This window comes from Anas acuta, chromosome Z (assembly GCF_963932015.1).
Source record: "Anas acuta chromosome Z, bAnaAcu1.1, whole genome shotgun sequence".
Taxonomy (NCBI): Eukaryota; Metazoa; Chordata; class Aves; order Anseriformes; family Anatidae; genus Anas; species Anas acuta.
The window spans coordinates 40,873,994-40,893,719 of NC_089017.1; the positions used below are offsets into that span (position 1 = coordinate 40,873,994).

At 32.8% G+C, this 19,726-nt stretch overlaps 1 protein-coding gene across 2 annotated transcripts in view; it reads right to left on the minus strand.

Annotated features, from left to right (window-relative positions):
- CNTNAP4 (contactin associated protein family member 4) overlaps positions 1-19,726 on the minus strand; it is a 218,221-nt gene that overhangs the window by 41,250 nt on the left and 157,245 nt on the right. For both annotated transcript variants that reach the window (XM_068667353.1, XM_068667352.1), the window contains exons 11-15: positions 18,053-18,159; positions 16,386-16,505; positions 10,969-11,166; positions 5,379-5,535; positions 2,017-2,144 (exon numbers count right to left, since the gene is read on the minus strand). In XM_068667353.1, the coding sequence (XP_068523454.1) occupies positions 2,017-2,144; positions 5,379-5,535; positions 10,969-11,166; positions 16,386-16,505; positions 18,053-18,159 (710 nt within the window). The remainder of the gene's footprint in view (positions 1-2,016; positions 2,145-5,378; positions 5,536-10,968; positions 11,167-16,385; positions 16,506-18,052; positions 18,160-19,726) is intronic.

Here is a 19,726-nt window from a genome sequence, read left to right on the forward strand (position 1 = left end):
TTTATGCTGTTCAACTAGAAATACCTTGTTATTACTGCTGAATTCTTCTAGGTGTATCTGTATTTCTTTACTAATCTATATTGTTTTTTAAATAAAATGAGGTATTCAATGATTTCTTATGTAATTGAACAAGGAATGATAATACTGTAATCTGATTCTAAATCTTATGCTAAACTATGTTTTTTGCTTCAGGCACTCTGTTTTTGTGTGTGGGGAGAAATATACAAGTTTCTCTCACCTACAAAACCAAACAAAGACCTGAACCACATACCACAGTAAAATCGAAGTCCATTCCCTCATCCTTCCTGACCTGATAGAATAGTTTTAATCAGAATTCAGATCCCTCACCTAGAAAAACGTAATGGCAGGATATTTATATATATTCTAGTAATTTCTTGCTGTGACACTTGCCACCTGAGACTACTGCCAGCCATCAAAAGTTAGCATCAGGACAATTTTTACATGGTAGGCCAGAGCCATGAACAGGTGGCTGAGGCTGGGGGAGAAAAACATGTCTTTGCTCTTTTGTGCTGTTTGATGGGTTACTTGGTGTCACTGCAGAAGGAAGCCTATCATAGAATCATAGAATCATAGAATATCCTGAGTTGGAAGGGACCCTTAAGGATCATCAAGTCCAACTCTTGACACCGCACAGGTCTACCCGAGTTCAGACCATGTGACTAAGTGCACAGTCCAATCTCTTCTTAAATTCAGTCAGGCTCGGTGCAGTGAACACTTCCCTGGGGAGCCTGTTCCAGTGTGCAACCACTCTCTCTGTGAAGAACCCCCTCCTGATGTCCAGATGTCTATCGTTCTATGCAAAGTGTCATTAGCTGAAGGAAGCACCTTAACATCTCTGTTCTCAACTGTTCCAGGTCACAGCTCCCACAGAGCCAACTTCACCACAATTATGACTCAAGTATGTAACAGTTATTTAGAAAACAATGAGCTGGCTGTTGCCAGTAATTCAAGCACAATAGGAAGTTTAATAATACTAATTTATACAAAACTGGTAAAACATTGCTAGTTAATTAGAAGAGAGAGAACAGTGAAGTAATAATACAATCAGCTTCAATGAAGCATTTGAATTATCCTAGTAAATCAGAATGGATTCCTTGGGAGAGTACAGCTTCACTATTTCAAAAGCACAAGTGTTTTTTTTTTTTTTTTTTTTTTTGTATGGGCAGAGACCTCCTTAGGTCTCTTCCAGTCAGAATTAGCCGTGGTTCTGTATCATAATCCCGTGATTGCACAGTTCTATGACAGACAACAGATGTAAACTATTCACAGCTGAGTGACAAGAGATGTGAAAAGGAAGCACCCAACAGGTTTTTCTTGTTGTTGTTGTTTTGCTTTTTTTTTTTTTTCCCCCATGTCTAACAAATTTTCATAAGAAAATTAGAAAACACTGCTGTAGCACACATCTGTTAACAACTCTTCCTAATTACTCTGACAAGTCAGAGGAATGGAATCAAAAACATAAAAATAAATATTTGTTAACCTGTATTTATATATTTATGCAGTCTCCTAACTGAGCCTAAAAGTGCAGATTTTTACTGGTGTTCATTTATTTTTATTAATTTTTCTGGTGTTAATTTCATTTTATTAGTAGAAGCTAAAAATAAATTGGGAAAAAAAAAAGATGAAAGACAAGTATCACACAACAAATAAAACAATAACTTATAATAATATGAGACTATATTAAAGAAGAAAACCACAGGATAACATTTGATGCAAAGAACTATAAAAACTATACTAACCATGTCAGTCTTCATTATTTACATTTATACTCAAAAAAAATATTTCTTTACAATTCTACCCTAGTTTGAAATGGAACATCACACTTTGTCTATTTCTTTTCTAGTTACTAAAAGAATTGGGTAAAATTTTTACAATGTTATAGCCTAGGCTGTTTAACAAATTAACAGATTATATTTATTTTTTATTTATTTATTTTATTTTATTTTTTAGTCAAAAGCCATCATTACTTAGCAAAACTCTGTAGTTGTTACTTACGGTCACCACGGCAAAGCAAAGGCCCTAGTCTGTAAGCTGCTTCAGAATTTGGTCTGTCAGTGTCTGTAATCACAATTTCTGTTACTGGTAGATGTTCCTTGTAGGAAAGGAACCCAGTATCATTAGTCCTGGAAAGATAACATGAAAGCCACATTTCTGTCATGTGTTTCTGATAAACATTTTGTTATCATTTCTGGGGAAAAAGAAATAATTACATTCTGAAAGTATCTGTGTAAGTATGTAGGTAACAGAAGCACATGTGAATAAAAAAATATGCTTTGGTATTAATCTCATGATTATTTGACAGGACTGAAAAAAAAATCATGAAAAGTGGGCAGGTTTATGATTGTGCTTTTGACACAAATGGGTATGAATGAATCTGGGTGCATAAAACAACATCATGTCATTACGCCCATGTCATTAATTATGTTACTTGTATCTCAAATGGCCTGTGTCTTCATCATTGAATAATGTAAATAAAGAGAAAGTCAAGCAGAAAAATACAGAGTCATTCTGAGCATACAGGAAAAGAAGCATCTACTTTAAATAAGTATTTTACAGGAAAGGAAAAATATAGCCTAATATTCTGAGCACACACAGAGTACTTCTAATCTTAGAATTCATTGTTTAAAATCTTTGTTAATTTAGTGTAAGAACTGAACTATTAAGTTTTAGAAAACACCAGTTCTGACCCTATAATATCTTCCTGTGAAATCATGGAAATATTCAGTCCATTCTGGAAAATTCATGTCCATTCAATTAATGTCTAACTGAATCATCCCTTAAAGCACGACAATTCAGAGACAACGATATGAATTTGGAGAGGGGAGGCCATCTGGAATTCACTCTGTTCAGAGGTTAAAAACAAGACAAACACCTCAGCAAGCACTGGGTACCAAGCAAACTTGCAAACATCTCTGGGAACACGGCTAGGCTTTGCAAAGCACTCTCTCAGCACTCTGTGCACTAGAGCTGAGAGAATGGGAAAAAATCCTTCCTCAGCTGAATGAAATTTGTGTGTGTATGTGTGTGTGTGTGTACAATTTTTGTTCATCTGTTTTGCAACAGAGTGTACAGATAGCTGCAATTTTTCACGAAGCATTTTTTTAAATTATTTTTTCTTAAGTGAGGAATGCAAAACATTTGAAAGTAGTACTTATGTTAACTTTTGATGAAGTAAGATATTGCACATTTCTAATTAGAACATTAAAAAAAAAAAAAAAAAGTTTGCTTCACTAAAACTAAGCTAAATGAGAATTGAATAGAAATTAGCCTGCCTGCATTTTTGTAGATTTGCAGAAACATATATATGTACACATTTATATATGTATAATATTTGATTGGAGATTTTTATAAATATTTTGATTACCCAGACAAGGACTTTCAGATCTAAACCCGTATCCAATTTATGAAATAAATTAGATTTCACTGTGAGCATAGGATATAAAAAACATGTTTTCAAAACCACAATATATGTAACTCTGTTTCTGCGTGCTCGGAAAGCATCTCTAACAAAACTTTTGCCTACTTTTTCTCATCTATCATCAGAATTGAAGCAACTGATTAAAATCTGTAGTAGTCCCTGGGGAGTCAAACGTAACGTTAAGAACAACTACCAAAGTAGGTGTAAATACCATAACATCAGTTAATATACCATACCATAAAATTCATAACATTGGATTTACAGGGATAAGTTACCTCTTAAAGTTAAAATTAAAGTAACAAGTGTAGATACATAGAGAAACATAAAACAGGACACATTCTATTTTCAATTTATATTTTCAATTCACTTATCAACAACTTTTTGATTCACTTATCAACATACACTAATTGATTTGTACTTATGTCATCCTTTATCTACTATATTCGTAAGTATGTTAACATTGTAAATTAATCTATGTATACGAGTATTTACTAAGTGAGTGAAAAAAATGAGCAAGAATATATTGCATATGCTAATAAATATTCAAAAGCCTGTCTCAAAATATATTAATTTCTTAACACTTATTTTGTTGTTAGAAATCAAAAATTGCTTGTACTGCTGTGCAACACAGTAATAGGAAAAATTCTAGTGTTCTGGGTTTTTGTATAAGACCTTTATTAGAAGAATACGGCAAGTATGACTGTGAATTTTACTGTGGATGACAATTCTTTTCCCATTCAAACCTACAGAAACTTCTGGAACTTGTAAATTAATTGTTCTTTGACTAACTCTTCATTGTATTTTCATTTTTGTATTTGCTCATGATAATAAGATCATTTTCCAAACAAATTCACTAGCTTTTCATTTAAAGGAAAGCTAGAGGAGAAAATGCACATTGTATACATGAAGATGTGTACATATACAGATGAATACATGAAGATAGTCCCATGTACCTTCCTAACATTTTCTATCTGCAGATGTGCACATTTATTAATGTGCATATATTAGCTTACTCATTGAATAAGACTTATAAATGTTAGATATGCTTTAAAAGTTTGAAGACATAAAAGTTTATTCAATGGCAAATATTTTATTTGAAAAGTATCAGCCTGCTTTATACTGTCCTAGAATTGCTATTAAGAAAGCTGGATCTGGTACACTGATAATCTGAAGTTTAAAGCCAGGTTCAAATTTGACATCATGATAAGGACTTTTCTGTGATATTACTTATTTTAATAGGATCATAAATAACATTAGATGAATTTCAAATACAAGTGGAACATCTACATTATAGAGAAACTTCCATTCACTTACAATAGGTAGTATAATGTATAAATAAATAAATTGTGCTGATAACAAGGGTGTCCAATTTTAATAATAATAAAAATTCAAAAGCCTAAACTTAAATGTAGTTAAAAAATTATGCTTAAAATTTCCTAGAAATTGTAACAACTCCCTCCCCCCCCCAAACCTTTAAGATTGGCTTTGATTATTTTTCCTATTCTAAAATACATAACTGAAGTTACACTAAACACAAGAACCAATATCTTAAAATATAACATTAAATATTTTCTAAAACTAGAAAATCTCTGCATAAAATGAACTCCTCCTCCTACTCCTCCCCCTACTCCCTGAAATTCATATTGAAAGAATTAACAGTAACACTTAATATATGTAGCAATATTTTTTAAGACAGTGCTCTATATCTCAAAAACAAACAAACAAAAAAAAAAACAAAAAACAAAACAAAAAACAAACAAACAAAAAACAAAAAAACAAAAACAAAAAAAAACAAAAAACAAAAAGAAACAGGTGTCACTATACTAGTTTATACTTACAGCATTTTTGGTAGTAAGAATCTGCTAAGGTTTTTATTTCTTTATTTATATTCCAAGACAATATATTGTGAATAAACAACAATAATAATAAAAATAATCACCATTCATTTCTGTCAGCATCGCAGTTGCAGTAATGCTGGGAGTCAATGCAGCTCCCCTCTATGCCACAAGTACATTTCTGAACAGTAGGCGAGGAACCTCCCCAGTATGTCTGTGTTTCATTGGTCCTTCCAATCCACCAGCTCAATGGCAACCCATCTAAAAGGTAGGTTTGGGAAAATCAGTGCCCAGTCCTGTCTTTGACTCTTCTTATTCTATTTTATTTTTTTTTTAATACAAACAAGTTTCTAAAATATCCATAGAAAAATCATCCCTCAAATATAAAAACTTTAAACAGAAAAAAAAAAAAAGTTATCACTTTCATTAGATAAGTAATTATTCATTGTAATACTTCATTATCAGGTATTAAATGACTGTCACAGGTATTTGCTTACATTAGTGGAAAAAGGAACTAATGGTCCTATCATGGCTCAGCCAGCCATGATATTAGAATCATTTATCTTAAGCAGTCCATTTATAAAATGCATTTATAAATGGTACATGAAAAAGGAGGTACCATCACCCTAGAAATCAAAGTAGTTTAAAGTCCCAAGTAAAGATCAATTCCAGATCATGGAATTGCCAGAAATAGAATCAGGAGAGTTACAGAAAAGCTTTACAGAGATGAATTCATTCCACTGCTAAGAATACTGCAGAGTACTACTCGTATCTGTGATGCACATTAAACAGGTGAATAGTACTATGTGTTAATCAGAAATGCCCAAAGACAGACATTAATCACATGTAGCAGATTCAGAATTTACATATTCAGAGACAGTAGAAATCATGTTAGTGACTAAACCTCATAAGCAAATTGATGTATCTAGTGAAGACTGAAGATGTTCCCCATCTTGATGTGTTACATCAAGCAAACACAGTGACAGAAAAAAATATAAAGAACAGACAATGCCTAAAAGATATGAAGCAGAAAGACAAAAACATCTCAGGTAATAAAGAAGGCTGAAAGACATCATGTCTTAAAGTCAGAGCATGAGAAGAAGTCAAGTACAGTTAAATTAAAGAGTTTCCTACAGAAATTTCCTTTCACTGTTGTTGCAAACTCCAAGAAGCAGGCCCCACAAGCACAAGCAAGCTAGAATTTATCCTTCTTTCAACTTTACCTGCAACAATCACTGCTTATTAAACCTTACTGTTAGATAAGACCTCTGTTATTTTGACAATCTCTTAGCTCATAAACATATTCACTACATTCATTACCACATAACTGTCAGTCCAGCAGGCCAAAAAAAGAATGCAAACAGTTTCTGGAAAAGTCAAACTTGCATAATGACATCAATGTCCAATATCAGTGTCTGTGTTTGCAAGCCATCAAAGGAGGAAGAAAACCTAGTGACAGGTTATAAATAATTTATCAGACAACATTTCAAAAATTTCCAACTAGAATTGTAAAAAACAGTACATTTCTGTTGTTACAACAGGATGCTTTAGCTTTACGTTGTAGTTTTGAATTAATATTCCCAGCCTTTGGCTAGGGATATTGAAGTGTATTTAAAAGCTGGTCTCAGTTGTTTGCTCTTATGGAAGGGTGAGAAAAGAGTGTTTACTGAAATACTGCAAATTAATACAGATTAGTCCAGATTGTGATTCTTCTTCTATCTCTAAACATTGCCTAATCGAAATAAAGCTATTAGTAAAAAGGGTTAGAACTTTCTTCATAACAACTATATTAATATAATAACATGTAAGTTTTCTCATGACATAGTTTACAAATGCTATCTAGGCTGATTTAATATAAATTTATTCTTAGTTAAGACTAGTCATATAAGAATTACTATCTGGGGACTGAATTACTATTACTGGGGGCAGCATGTCCCCAGAATATTTCATATGATAATAATCAAAATTTTATTCAACAGGAACAGATGGCAAAGATTATAGATCACACAAGTGGTAGGGATTAAACTCAGCAGAAAATTTGTTAATGTATGTATTTGCATTTCAAATCCTGGTATTTCACTGAGGTCATAATGAGATAGAAAAAAAATATTTGCAGTAAAATGATACTTAATTTTGTTCCAATATCAGGTTTGCTTCAGTTGTTAGCTTTTTTGTGATTGTTTTTTGTTTTTCAATACTGACTTTAAAGTAATTCAAAGATTCATTTATAAAAAGCAACAAATAAATTCAGAAAGGTGATCCGCAGCAGGAAGACTTGGTGAAGACTGCCTTTCTTTTGGCTGGGATAGAGTGAATTTTCTTCATAGGTAGAATGTTGTGCTTGGGATTTTCAATTAAAATAGACATGCTAAACCAGAAATCTTTTCAGCTGTCACAGATAATTGCTTGCACAGAACCAAGGACTTTTCTGCTTCTTGTGCTGCCCTGCCAGTGAGAAGCTTTTGAGTGTACAAGAAGCAGGACACAGCCAGGCAAGCTAGCCCAGACTGGCCAAAGGAATTTTCCACACCATATGATATCATGCTCAGTAAAAGCTGGGTTAAAAAGGGAGGGGAAGGGGAAGGGAGGGCAGGGGAATCCAGGAGAGGCCAGGGGAAGAACAGGATATAGCATTTGGAATGATGGCATTTATCTTTCCAAGAAACCATTAATTTTGATGAGCCCTGCTTACTTGGAAGTCACTGACCATCTGCCTTCTGATGGGAAGTAGTGACTGAGTTCTTTGTTTTGTTTTTCTTGCACACATAGCTTTTTTAATACTTTTTAAACCATTTTTACCTTAACCTATGAATTTTTGCACTTTTACCTCTCTGCTTTTCTCCCACATCCCACCTGGGGAGAGTGAGTGAGCAGCTGTAGGGTAGCTGTTACCTACCTGCTGGGGCTAAACCACAATAAAGACCACATTCAGGTGCTGAACAGATGAAATAATATCTAAGTCAGCAAGCTATTCCTTCCAAATTTGCAAATTAGATCACTTTGCTTTCCTAAAGCTTCCTCAATTTTTAAAAACTTTTATTTTCCAAATAAAATTCTTATTTAGCTCTATGAACTCTTCAAAATGGGATGAACATCTTATCAAATTTAATTATAATTTACACTTATAAGTGCAACATCATTATTAAAATTTCTAATTAAACTTCTAAATGTATGAATTTATAGTACTGTGTCACACTGAGATCCTAAATGTTTGTTAGAGTTCATAACTACTGAAACAAGATAAAAATGGCATATTTAACATAAATGTATGTGACAAATATATTTCAAAGTTCTCAGAAGCCCAGAACTGTATTTTCCAGCAACAGTTAAAAAAAAATAAAAAATAAAAATCACTACTCTACAGCAAGAACAAATAATATTTTCTCTTCTCTCTCTTTTCAACTGAAATATAGATCTTGAAGAATAAAATGAAAACAAGAAAGGATCCCTAATTCCTTTGCCCTCCAAACCCCACAGCTCTCTGAAATCCAGGAGACAAATGAGAGAATTCTTTCATGCAGTGACGACCATAAAGTTTTCAAAAGGTGTTAGAGTTCTAAGTTTTTCTCCTTCCTTGAAAGCAAGCTGAAAAATTATATTGACAGAAAGAAAAGGATGTCAAATTTGAGGATTTGGGAATTCTTACTCTTGCAGCATCTGAGACAAAGTCCAGGATTTATATTTTGTGTTTTTCAGAGATGAAAAATATTTTTCAGTTTAAAAATACTTTAGGATATATTTACAACATGGTACTTGTAGTTAATCAGCATGCATCTAGGTTTTTACTGGTGTTTAACTGATGTAGGCACTGCCCATTTTGCTTAACAGCAGATAGTTTAACTGTTTCTGAGAACTTACTGAAATTTCTGAGAAAGATAACTCAGCAGTATTCATGCACTTAATTTTGCAGATAGCTCTGCATGACAGTTCTGTGCTAAGCTAGGTATTTAGTCTATGTAGTTTAACAGTGATTCATTAACAGCAACCGATGTTACAACCACTAACATCTTAATTTTATTTTGAAGAAGTGATTTAATTAAGCTTGCCTAAAAAGGTATGCAAAGTCAATACATCCTCAAAAAAAGGCTTAAAAATTCACCTCTGCCTGCTTTCAAACTGAAAACATAAAAAAAATGTTCTCTTTAATAGGTGTTGTTCATTCCTCTATCAAAAACACAGGGTTGCCTTTTTTAAACAACCTTCATACCAAATCCAAGACTGACAATCAGTAGATTCTAGCTTTCTTTTACCTCAACACTCTCTTGAGATCTCTCTCTTTTTTTTTTTTTTTCTTCTTCAAAACAGACTAAAGTCTACTCTTCAAAAAAGTTGCTTTTAGCATAATCTGTATTAATATTTTAAAAAGGTAAAAAATAGTGATTTCAGAGAATCTGCAGAACGTTCAAATAACTTTCTCATGGTTATTTATACGTACCATTCAAACCTCCAAATGTTAGATGGCTTAGCAACTGATTGTGCTCCTTTAGCTTTCTAACAAAAGCTGCATAGCTGTGCAGTCTCAGTGTATCTCTGCTTCTGTAAGTTTTTCCCTGCTTCCTTCTCTGACCTGTTAATTTTTCACAATTTACAGACTGAATGCTCCAAGGAAGATGGTGAGTTGAAAAAGACTTTTTTTTTTTTTTTTCTTAACTTACTCTGTGTAACAGAGTAATAGCTATAAAATAAATACATAAATAAATAAAGTGAAATACCTAGACAACACAATCTTAAAACCTTCTGCTTGATGTAAGCAAGGCTTTCAAATATCTAACTAAAACTTTAATTTAGAGTCGACAAGTAAAAGGGAAGTTCAATGGAACACCTTATTTAGTAGGCTCATCTTTTATGCTGCAGGGTCATTTTGGAACAGATATTCTGCCGAGAGTGAATACTAGTCTCAGAAAAAATCCATTTATGTCCATGACAGAGATAAGGATGAAGCATATGTAAAGAAATGGTTTAAGTAAAAAAAAATAAAAATAAAAATTGAACTCTGAGCCCTACTTTCTGCTTACTAGAAAACAATTCTAATAAATTAACTTGAAATGCATCAGAGTTTCTAGTAGTCAGTTCAAATAATCTGGCTTAATTTTTCAAAAATCATCAAAAAATTCATTTTTATGTCCATATTATATATAGTACTTAAAAAGGATTTTTATTAACCTTAGCTGTGAGTCAATGAATGTTAAGAAGACTACATACCTTATTTTTTTATTGAAGTATATCAGAGGATCCCCACTCATATCTATGTTTCTGTTTGTTTGTATATTTGCATTCATCCACAATTTATCTATCGTTTCTTTTCCTATGATCGATTTTATTGGACTGTGGAAATTTAATGTTATCAGTGCTTTACATAAAGCACCTATTATACAGACAATGACTGTTCAAAAAACATTCAGCAATAAACTGCTGATATCTATGTTTTAGTTTGTGTCCTTTGAAAGAGATGTTTCCTAAGTAATTCCCTCAGTAATATTTAAAACACTTGGAAATCAGACTACCAGAGTAGTAGTGTTTTTCCTGTTCAAATACCTCTTGGTAATTTACAGGATTCTGAGTACTAGCTTAATGAAGTCGTTCTTATTCCAGTGTAGCAAAATGCCATAACCTTGATAGAAATAAATACCTTTACTAGAGACAGTGAAATAAAACACAGTATGCACCATAACAAGATTTGTCTGCTTTACTTACCTGTCTTATCTAAAAGCCTTGATTTTTTGCAGTGGTAAGCAAGCTCCTGTTCACAGTGTTCTGCATGGTTAATTGCAGCTTGAAGCTGGTCTAGGCTGGCAGAGTACTTGAAAAACACAGTGTGTGGGTTCTCTCGATTAGCACTTTTGACTCTGGTTAAGTTGGTGTTGTTGTGCTGTATAATTGTCCATGTTGCATCTTTCAAAACACGTGAAAAATAATAAAGAATCTGAAGTAGTTGCATAAGTTAGTAATGGTAAACATAAAGAAAAGTATGATCAAATACACCAAACTTGAAAGAGATTTCTCTGATTACAAAAAATGCATTTGTGCATTATGAAGCAGAGACATAAATCATGCAGCAAAAATGAAACCAATTAATCATTGCTTCTATTTATAAGTACATTACCACAATGTGTCTGTAACTGGCATTCAGCTTATTATGTTTATTGAGAAAGAAAACAATAAACAATTTTTTCTCTTTTCTTAGGAAAGAGGAAGGGAAGAAGGAAGGAAAGAAGGACAGTTACTATCGCTATTATTTTTTTCTAGGCTTAAATTGTTTATGAAATAACACTAAATTCCATCCCACATTATAACAATAGTACATTTGACATTGAAATTGAAATTAAGTGATTCCTCTTGAAATAAATTACATGCTGTCTTGCTGCTACATAAAGAAGCAGGAGCTTGCAGATACTGTATTTAGTATAAAACTTGGGTCATATGAAAGTGTTTCTAACCATCTAAAATCAAAGGTTAATCTTTATTTGCAATACTATTCAAAATCTGTATTTAGTCAAGAATTAAGAAACCCCTCTGAAAGCTTTCATAGTTCAATAGAGAGATGCCTCAAAATACCCAAGGTAATATTGATTTTTGGCACCCTTCAAATTATGCCTTCTTGACTCAGAACTGTAACACGATGAAGTAGTAGTTCAGAATTAAGAGCTGCATTTTCCTGAAAAACACATAGCTCAGATACTGCTGGGTAAGGCAGCTCTCTGCTTTATGGCATTGTGTAGAAAGGTTTTAAGATTCATTTAAAGTGGGGACATACAAAATATTAAATATATATATATTTATTCTAGAAGCAATTGAACTGTTTCAATGAGTTTTTGTTTGTTTTTCATGAACTAGTAGCAAATATTCAGTACCCCTGATGTTACTTAATATATATACGTATATCTTCTAGTGTGATGCTCTTATAATAAAAGAGCAGAAAATACTTGCATATAAATATAATTCAAATGTTTGAATGATAAACAATACATTGTACACTTATAAAAGGTACGTGTTAAAGTATGCAGTCTGCTGTGAAATCAACCTTCTCTAACTTGCAGTTATTCTACTGCACTGAGCAACCAAGCAGTTTAATAGCTTTTCAGTTATGTTGATGTCACTGATAGTCTTGCATTAGAAGTCTTTTAATTTCTATAATAATGGTTGAAAGAATTTTAATTGTAAAAACTTAGCACTATGCAAAAAGCATAGTAGCTTTTGCCTTAAAAGCTACTGGAAGCCATTAGCTAACTACTTTAATCATCAACAAATGGTTATGGGACTGGTGCCATGGCCAAGGATTTGGCTACTTAGACCATGGGATTTGCTTTGAGAAACATGGTCTACTGAGGTCAGATGGGGTCTATCTCTTGGAGGAGGGAAAGAACAACTTGAGTTCCAGACTTTCCAAGCTTATGAAGAAAATTTTAAATTAAATCCACCAGGAGAGAGGAGTATCAACCCACTCATTTCTTAACAATTTTAAGAAATGTTAAGATGTCAGCAATGGCTGTCCATAGATAGGAAAAAGAGTTTCATCGGGAGCTCAATTTAAATGCCTCTACAGAAATACCCATATCATGGTAATAAGCAGGGGGAACTGGAATTTTTAGCCCAGCCTCAGGGCCATGAGAGTACATTCCAGCACTTGAAGGTTAGTAAGGAAATGCTTAGAAGGAACCATTATGGAGAAATCCCCCAAATACTTTCTAGGAACACTGCTTCCTAAGTGAGGTGCCCCTGCTGAGGTGCACCTTTTAAGTACTTGTACGCAAACAGGCACAGTATGGGGAATAAAGAAGAGTACATATGCCTGCAGGCCTCTGATCTTATTGGCCTTACAGAGACATAGTGGGATGACTGGAGTGTTGGAATGGAAGGATACATTTTTTTTGGAAAGATGTTCAGGGGAGACAAGGAGGGGTTTTTGCTCTCTATGTCAGTGACCAGCTGGAGTATTCGGAACTCTGCCTGGGGATGCTTTGACTTCAGAAGAGCAGACTTTGAGACTTTGACCTCTTCAAGAATCTGCTTGGTGGAGTACCATGGGATAAAGCCCTGAAAGGAAGAGGGACCCAGAGACATTGTTTGAGCAGCCAGGGATAAAGTTAGTAAACCTAATGCCCACGTAGGGGGCATCTGTCCAAGGACATCGAGAACAACAAGAAGGGCTTCACAACAGCACAGGAATGCATTGGTCACTCAGCCTTATAGTTTGCATTCAAGGAATATCAGACACTCTCCTTGTTTATTCAGAGAAAAAATCAGACACATTTCTTGTGTGTACAGAGATTACTCCCTCAGTTTCTTTATAAGATATATATAATATATCAATATATACAATTATATAATTGTATATATTATATACATGTATAATATAATATATACAAAAATATATATGTAATATACATATATATTATGTAATAATATATACAATTATATAATTGTATATATTGATATATATTGATATAAATATATATAATTAAATAATATATCAATATATATAATGGAAGATAACTCAAATATGTGTGGCTGATAAAGACTAACATGTTAATGCTGTTTTGTACTTTGGACAAATCTGTTTAAGTATGAAAAGAGAAATATTGAGTTTATGCTGTATGAAGAGACACACTGAGTTTGTGCCTGTGAGCATCTAACCCCCATGACTGAAATCCATGTCAAGGTAGGGGTTTGTAAGCTCTCAGGTAAAGCCAGGTTGGGGCAGTCAAGTCAAATGTAGATTCCTCTTTGTGATATTTTTGTAATTTAATAACAAATGCATTTTAAGAAGTCATGAGAAATATATTTAAGTATGGTAGTAATACTGTTATCATCAATAGATTCAATTGTTATAATAAATATTGCTATCATCAGTGGCTTCAATTATAGAAAATTGCTAAAATTCCAATATTAGTATGAATATTAGAATGTTAGTTAATATTTCTAACTATTTCACAGAGTTGTGCTTTATTTAATATCCTACAGACCACACGTGGTCGACACTGGAAGATGTCTATAATAAGCAAAGAACTGGCGGTCACTTAAAGAATAAGTATTCATCAGAAAACTTGAGGAAACATCGCAGTGAGATACCTGTTCAAAAATACAATACAAAAAGGGGTCTACTTAAACAACTTTATCCTTACCTAATTTTTGCCAAATTACATGATACTATTAAGCATATGCTCATGGTATAAAAAAAAAAAAAAAAAAAAGCAAACATTTATTTCTGTACATGCACATGAACAAAAACATATTTAAAGGCTATGCTGAATACAAACATTAAGAGACAAACTGATCACCTATCACACTCACACACATTTTCAAATCCCTACATTAAAAAAGAAAAATAAAAGCACATCACTGAAAATGTGTCATCTTAACTACCACTGTGGGCTGTTGGCTTTTCATACTGAAATTGACCTCCAAAAATAAAAGTGGGGAAAGGTGCCTACCATCTGCCAAAATATAAAGCTACATGAATGTCCAGGCAGTGCTGTAAGAAATGTGGACATATGCATTCCCTGCCTCTGGTGGGAAAAGACGATATCAGTTATGAGAAAACTGGGAAAGGATGCATCCTGTCTGCATCCTAAGATGAAGAACTGATCAACAAAGTTTTCTTAATGTGATGAATAGGAAGTGACTGAGGAAAACTGTAACAGCTGTTCATGGACACACATCAGATGCTACAGACACACCTGACACATATTAAAAAAAAAAAAAAAGAAAAGAAAAAAAAAGAAATGCCAAAAAAACTTCTTTCTGCCAGGATTATTTCATTTCGTTTAGTCTCATAGGACACAAGGATATTTCTTTTTAAGGGTCTGTGCCAATCTGAAGTGTGTTTTCTGTGAGCTAACACAGCCTACTGCATAAGTCAAAATCAGGAGCTGAGATGGTAAGACAAGTTAAATTACACAGATTGATTAAAACTAAGAATTTCTATTATTTCAGTATGTATAAATCTAAAGAATATATATGATCTAAAGAATTTTATACTGCTGTGAAATTCAACTAATGCTATTGGCAGACAGTCCTGTCAGTCTCTCAAGAAATACATGTGACTGTGATTATTTTGCAGTAATCACAGAATCACAGAACTGTAGGGGTTGGATTGGACTTCGAAAGATCATCGGGTCCAACCCCCCTGCCAAAGCAGGTTCCTCAGAGCAGGCTATATGTAGTTTACAAAAATTGTTTAAAAACCCAAATCACAAGATTATGAAAAGGTTTATAAGTAAAATTTCAGCACTTAGGACATAAATGAGCCAAATTCAATCATAGCTTATTCAAGTAATCTTTTGTACAGTTAAAAATGTAAAAATGAATTGTCACAATATATCTTTTTAAATGAAATAACTAAGTGATTTAATCCTTTTTACTGGAAGAAGATCAAATAAGGAGAAACTAAAGAAAATGAAACAACTACAAATAAAGTAATACTAATTTTCAAAAATAAATTTAAATGTAGTTTAATTGGAAGGACATACATTGATAGGCATGCATAGACAAATTAAACTGTTTGTTAACAGTCTGACTGACAACAAACTGACATCTAAAACTTCTACCGATGTAGTCACATATAAAGAAAAGGAGGTTGTGTGCTTGAAATTGAGGCTGTGAGAATCTTACTGGTTGAATTTTCATTCTCCAAAAGATCTACTAATTGTCTGAAAAATGAATCTTAATGTCTGTATTCCTTACATCAAACGAAGGCCAGTTCTGAATTATAATTTTTCAGAAGCCTTCAGGGAAAAGTCAGTAGTATTCTCATAAAACATAACATGTTCCTAATTTATTTAAAAGTCCTCATATAGGCTGTAACCACAATGAAAACAAAGCTGCTCCCAAAAAATGAACTAGCACGGCATTCTCTCCTTATGGAACAAATGTCCCACTTATGCAAAGCACAACAACAAGTTTTAGATTTACAGCCTAAATCCTGTTATTATTTTAATTTCTATGCCTAATTCTTTGCCTGGTATTCTGACCCAAGGAGTCACCTTCATTTTGTTGTGCATCTATATGTTAAAATTGTGAGCTACAGAGGCTTCTTGCTTAATAAACTCTACTTCAATATAATGAACATGTATACAGACCCAACAGAGAGTTAACACAGTTTATCACCTCACCTGTCATATTACAGTATACAAGAAACGGTCCCAAGGGGCCACTTCCATCTGAATCGATATTGTAAAAGCCTGAAGTGTTCCCTCTGTGCTTATAGGCTTCACATGATTGTTCGTAGATAGCTGTAAAAGAACATCATAAATGCAATAGCATCGCGCTATACTTTATTCTGTGAATAAAAATAAAACTGTTTGGGGCCTTTGTATGGGGGAAAGAAGTTGTGTACATTCAAAGCTAAAGAATACAGAAGAAATCACATGAAGTTTTACTTCCATTTGAATTTGTGAAGTACATTTAATTATATATAGAGGGATGATCACAAGGAACATTTTTGAGTATTTTCTTCTGTATTTCAGGCTGGAAATTTCAGGAAGGAAACATTGAAATATAGATTTAAAAAGAAAAAAAAAAAAAAGGGGGGGGGGTTTAGAAACAGTCATGTAATGTGAAAGCTAAGAGTATCATTTAGACCTTGGGAATCAGATTTTGAGAAGCCAAGCTTTAACAGTCTCAATTAAATCTGACATTTATTTACATGCCTTTACATACAGCAAAAAGTAAGCAGTGTTCCTAGATATTCTAATTGTTTCCTAGTATTTTTTGACTTTCATGGTTCATGTTTTCTTCTCTTTTTCTTTACATAGTAATGTCATGGTAAATAAGTTATCAGAGGCTGAAATAAAAGAACAAAATAAACAGACAAAATGGCAGCTTGTCATTCCCACGTCATGTATGTTTTATATCAGTTAACTCCTGAAGAAAAGATTGTGACAACTACTTTATGATCAAAAACCTGGAGAATGAACTACTGACTTCAAATCTGTCATTACACATGTAATCAATGAGAATTCCACAACTAGACCACATTAGCCAACTCATCCATAGCAATCAAAGTCATACTGTTATAGTGATTCTTTTCTGGATTGTCTGCTATAACAACAACAAGATTTGAAAATACTCTATCAAAAAGAAGGAGTCACTACATTCAGGAAAAAAATAATTATAAGGTTTAGATAATGTTGATCTAAACTAAAAAAAAATAATAAAAAAATAAAAGTAAACTCATCTTCAGTTTACTCTTCTCATAGGTATAGATTATGCACTGTGGTATTCAAAAGCATGTGTACTATTTGAAAAGTCATCACAGTTGTTGAGTTTATCCAAGCAAGATTTAATAGGTGATCTTTTTGTTTATTTGTTTTGTTATGCCAGTTTTGTTGAATTCACCCTACTGGAATATCACCTAACCTGCTCACTGATTCAACAAACTATAAAAATATAGCTTCATGCATGTGATGATGTTTACACAAGACTGTAGTCCTATTGTCTACATATATATATATATATTCTTGTCATAAACAGAATTATGAATGATTTGCTGATTCATACGGTGGAACTATGGACAGAAGATATTACCAACCATCTCATGTAACCTATTAAAACATGAAACAGACACAAATAAACAATGAGTTTATTCTGTTAACAGATTTCGAATACTCAAGGCCTTTGTTTGAACTAGCTTCTGAATGGCATGGCATTTTCTTTACATGGCAGAAAAAAAATCTAATATAAATGATTAATACAGATGTCACACTTCCAGGAGGAAAGAAAAAGAGGGGAAGGATGAATCTATGACAAACAAAAACAGCTAGAAAAATCTTATACTTACGATAGTGACAAGTAGCTCCCTTGTAACCAGTATTGGTACAGTTACAGTAGAAGCTGTTCCAGGTCTGTGAACATTCTCCACCATGTTCACAGTAATTAGGCAAGCATCTAAAATGAGAAACAAAGAGCATTCTCACTCTGTTTTCCTTTCTCTTACTTGGCACTTACACTTATCAGTAGAAGCAAAATCATGAAACATGATTTTGCATATAACATATGTTATATTTGCATACAACATATAACAACATGAATGAAGATATTCTTCAGTCTTTTTGAAGAAGACATCTTTAACGCGACTAGAAAAATATTTTCTCTTCAGCTTTCCCCCTATTCTTATTACCTATCAGAAAGATACTAATTATGCAATAAACTTGTGAGACTATACCAAGAAAAATCTATTTTTTTGGAAATAACAATTAATTGCTACAAATTTAATTACTGTTGTATATTTATTATTTATTCATTATAAGAGAAAAAATTCCCAGGGCCACTGTCTTTTTTATATACACATATATAGCTATTACTTTATAGACCCATAAAATGCTTTGTATTGAAAGGGACCTTGAAGATCATCTAATTTCCCCTCCCATTCCCCCCACCATGACAAGGAACACCTTCATAATAGGTTGCTCAAAACTCTATCCAACTTCACCTTAAGGTGTAGGGCACCCACAACTTCTCTGGACAACCTGTTCCTGTGCCTCACCACCACCACAGTAACAGTTTTTTTCCTAATATCTAATCTAAATTTATGCTTTTTTAGTTTAAAACCATTACTCCTTGTTTTATCACTACATACCCTGCTATTCTGGTGTGTATTTGTTTGTTTGTTTATACAACATACTGCTGCCAAGACACTAAAAGCAGTAATTCCCAATAGGAAATCATGTTCCTGTGCAAGGCTTGATGTAATTATAATAGATTTATCTGGTACTCTCTCTTCAGAGATTAAATATGCTAAATTTGTAAAGCATTTAGAATGACATTTTGGCCTATTAATTTAAAGTTATTTTATCATTTGTTTATGCACAATTAGTAGTTATTAAACCAATATATACAAAGGACCTGAGAGAAAGAATATTAAACAGAAATATATTAGGAGAATTATTTGCATGCCCAAGAGGAATATGAATAATGAAGCAATATAAAGATATTAGACAATGAAAAGGCTAAATGAAGAAGGCATGTGAGAGTCATCATATTAGAAACATATGAGAAGGAATTAGAAAGGTTTTGGATCTAAGGAAAAAAAAAATACGGAAACGGTTGGGAGTTTTTGCTTGTTTAAAAATAACAGAATAATACATGAAAATGAATAAATGAATAATTATTCATCTGTCAATAAAGACTAAATATAAAGAACACTTCCTTTATGCTGAATGTTTATACATGAAAGATATAGAATGCAGTCAATATAGTTATTTTCAGTTTATCATTACATCTAATTTCAGATCACTATTTGAATGGTAATTTTTATTTGTATTCATGCACTATATATGTGTAAAACATTAAAAAAAAATTTCAACACTTTTTCTAATATAAAAGCAATCAGTATTTGAATGGCATTTCAATATTTTGAAAATGTAAATAACTTGTAAATGTGACTCTTACGATGAGTCAAGGATAAGTAAGTTGTATGCTTGTCCTCAGCTCTAGGAAAAGTTTCTACCATTTG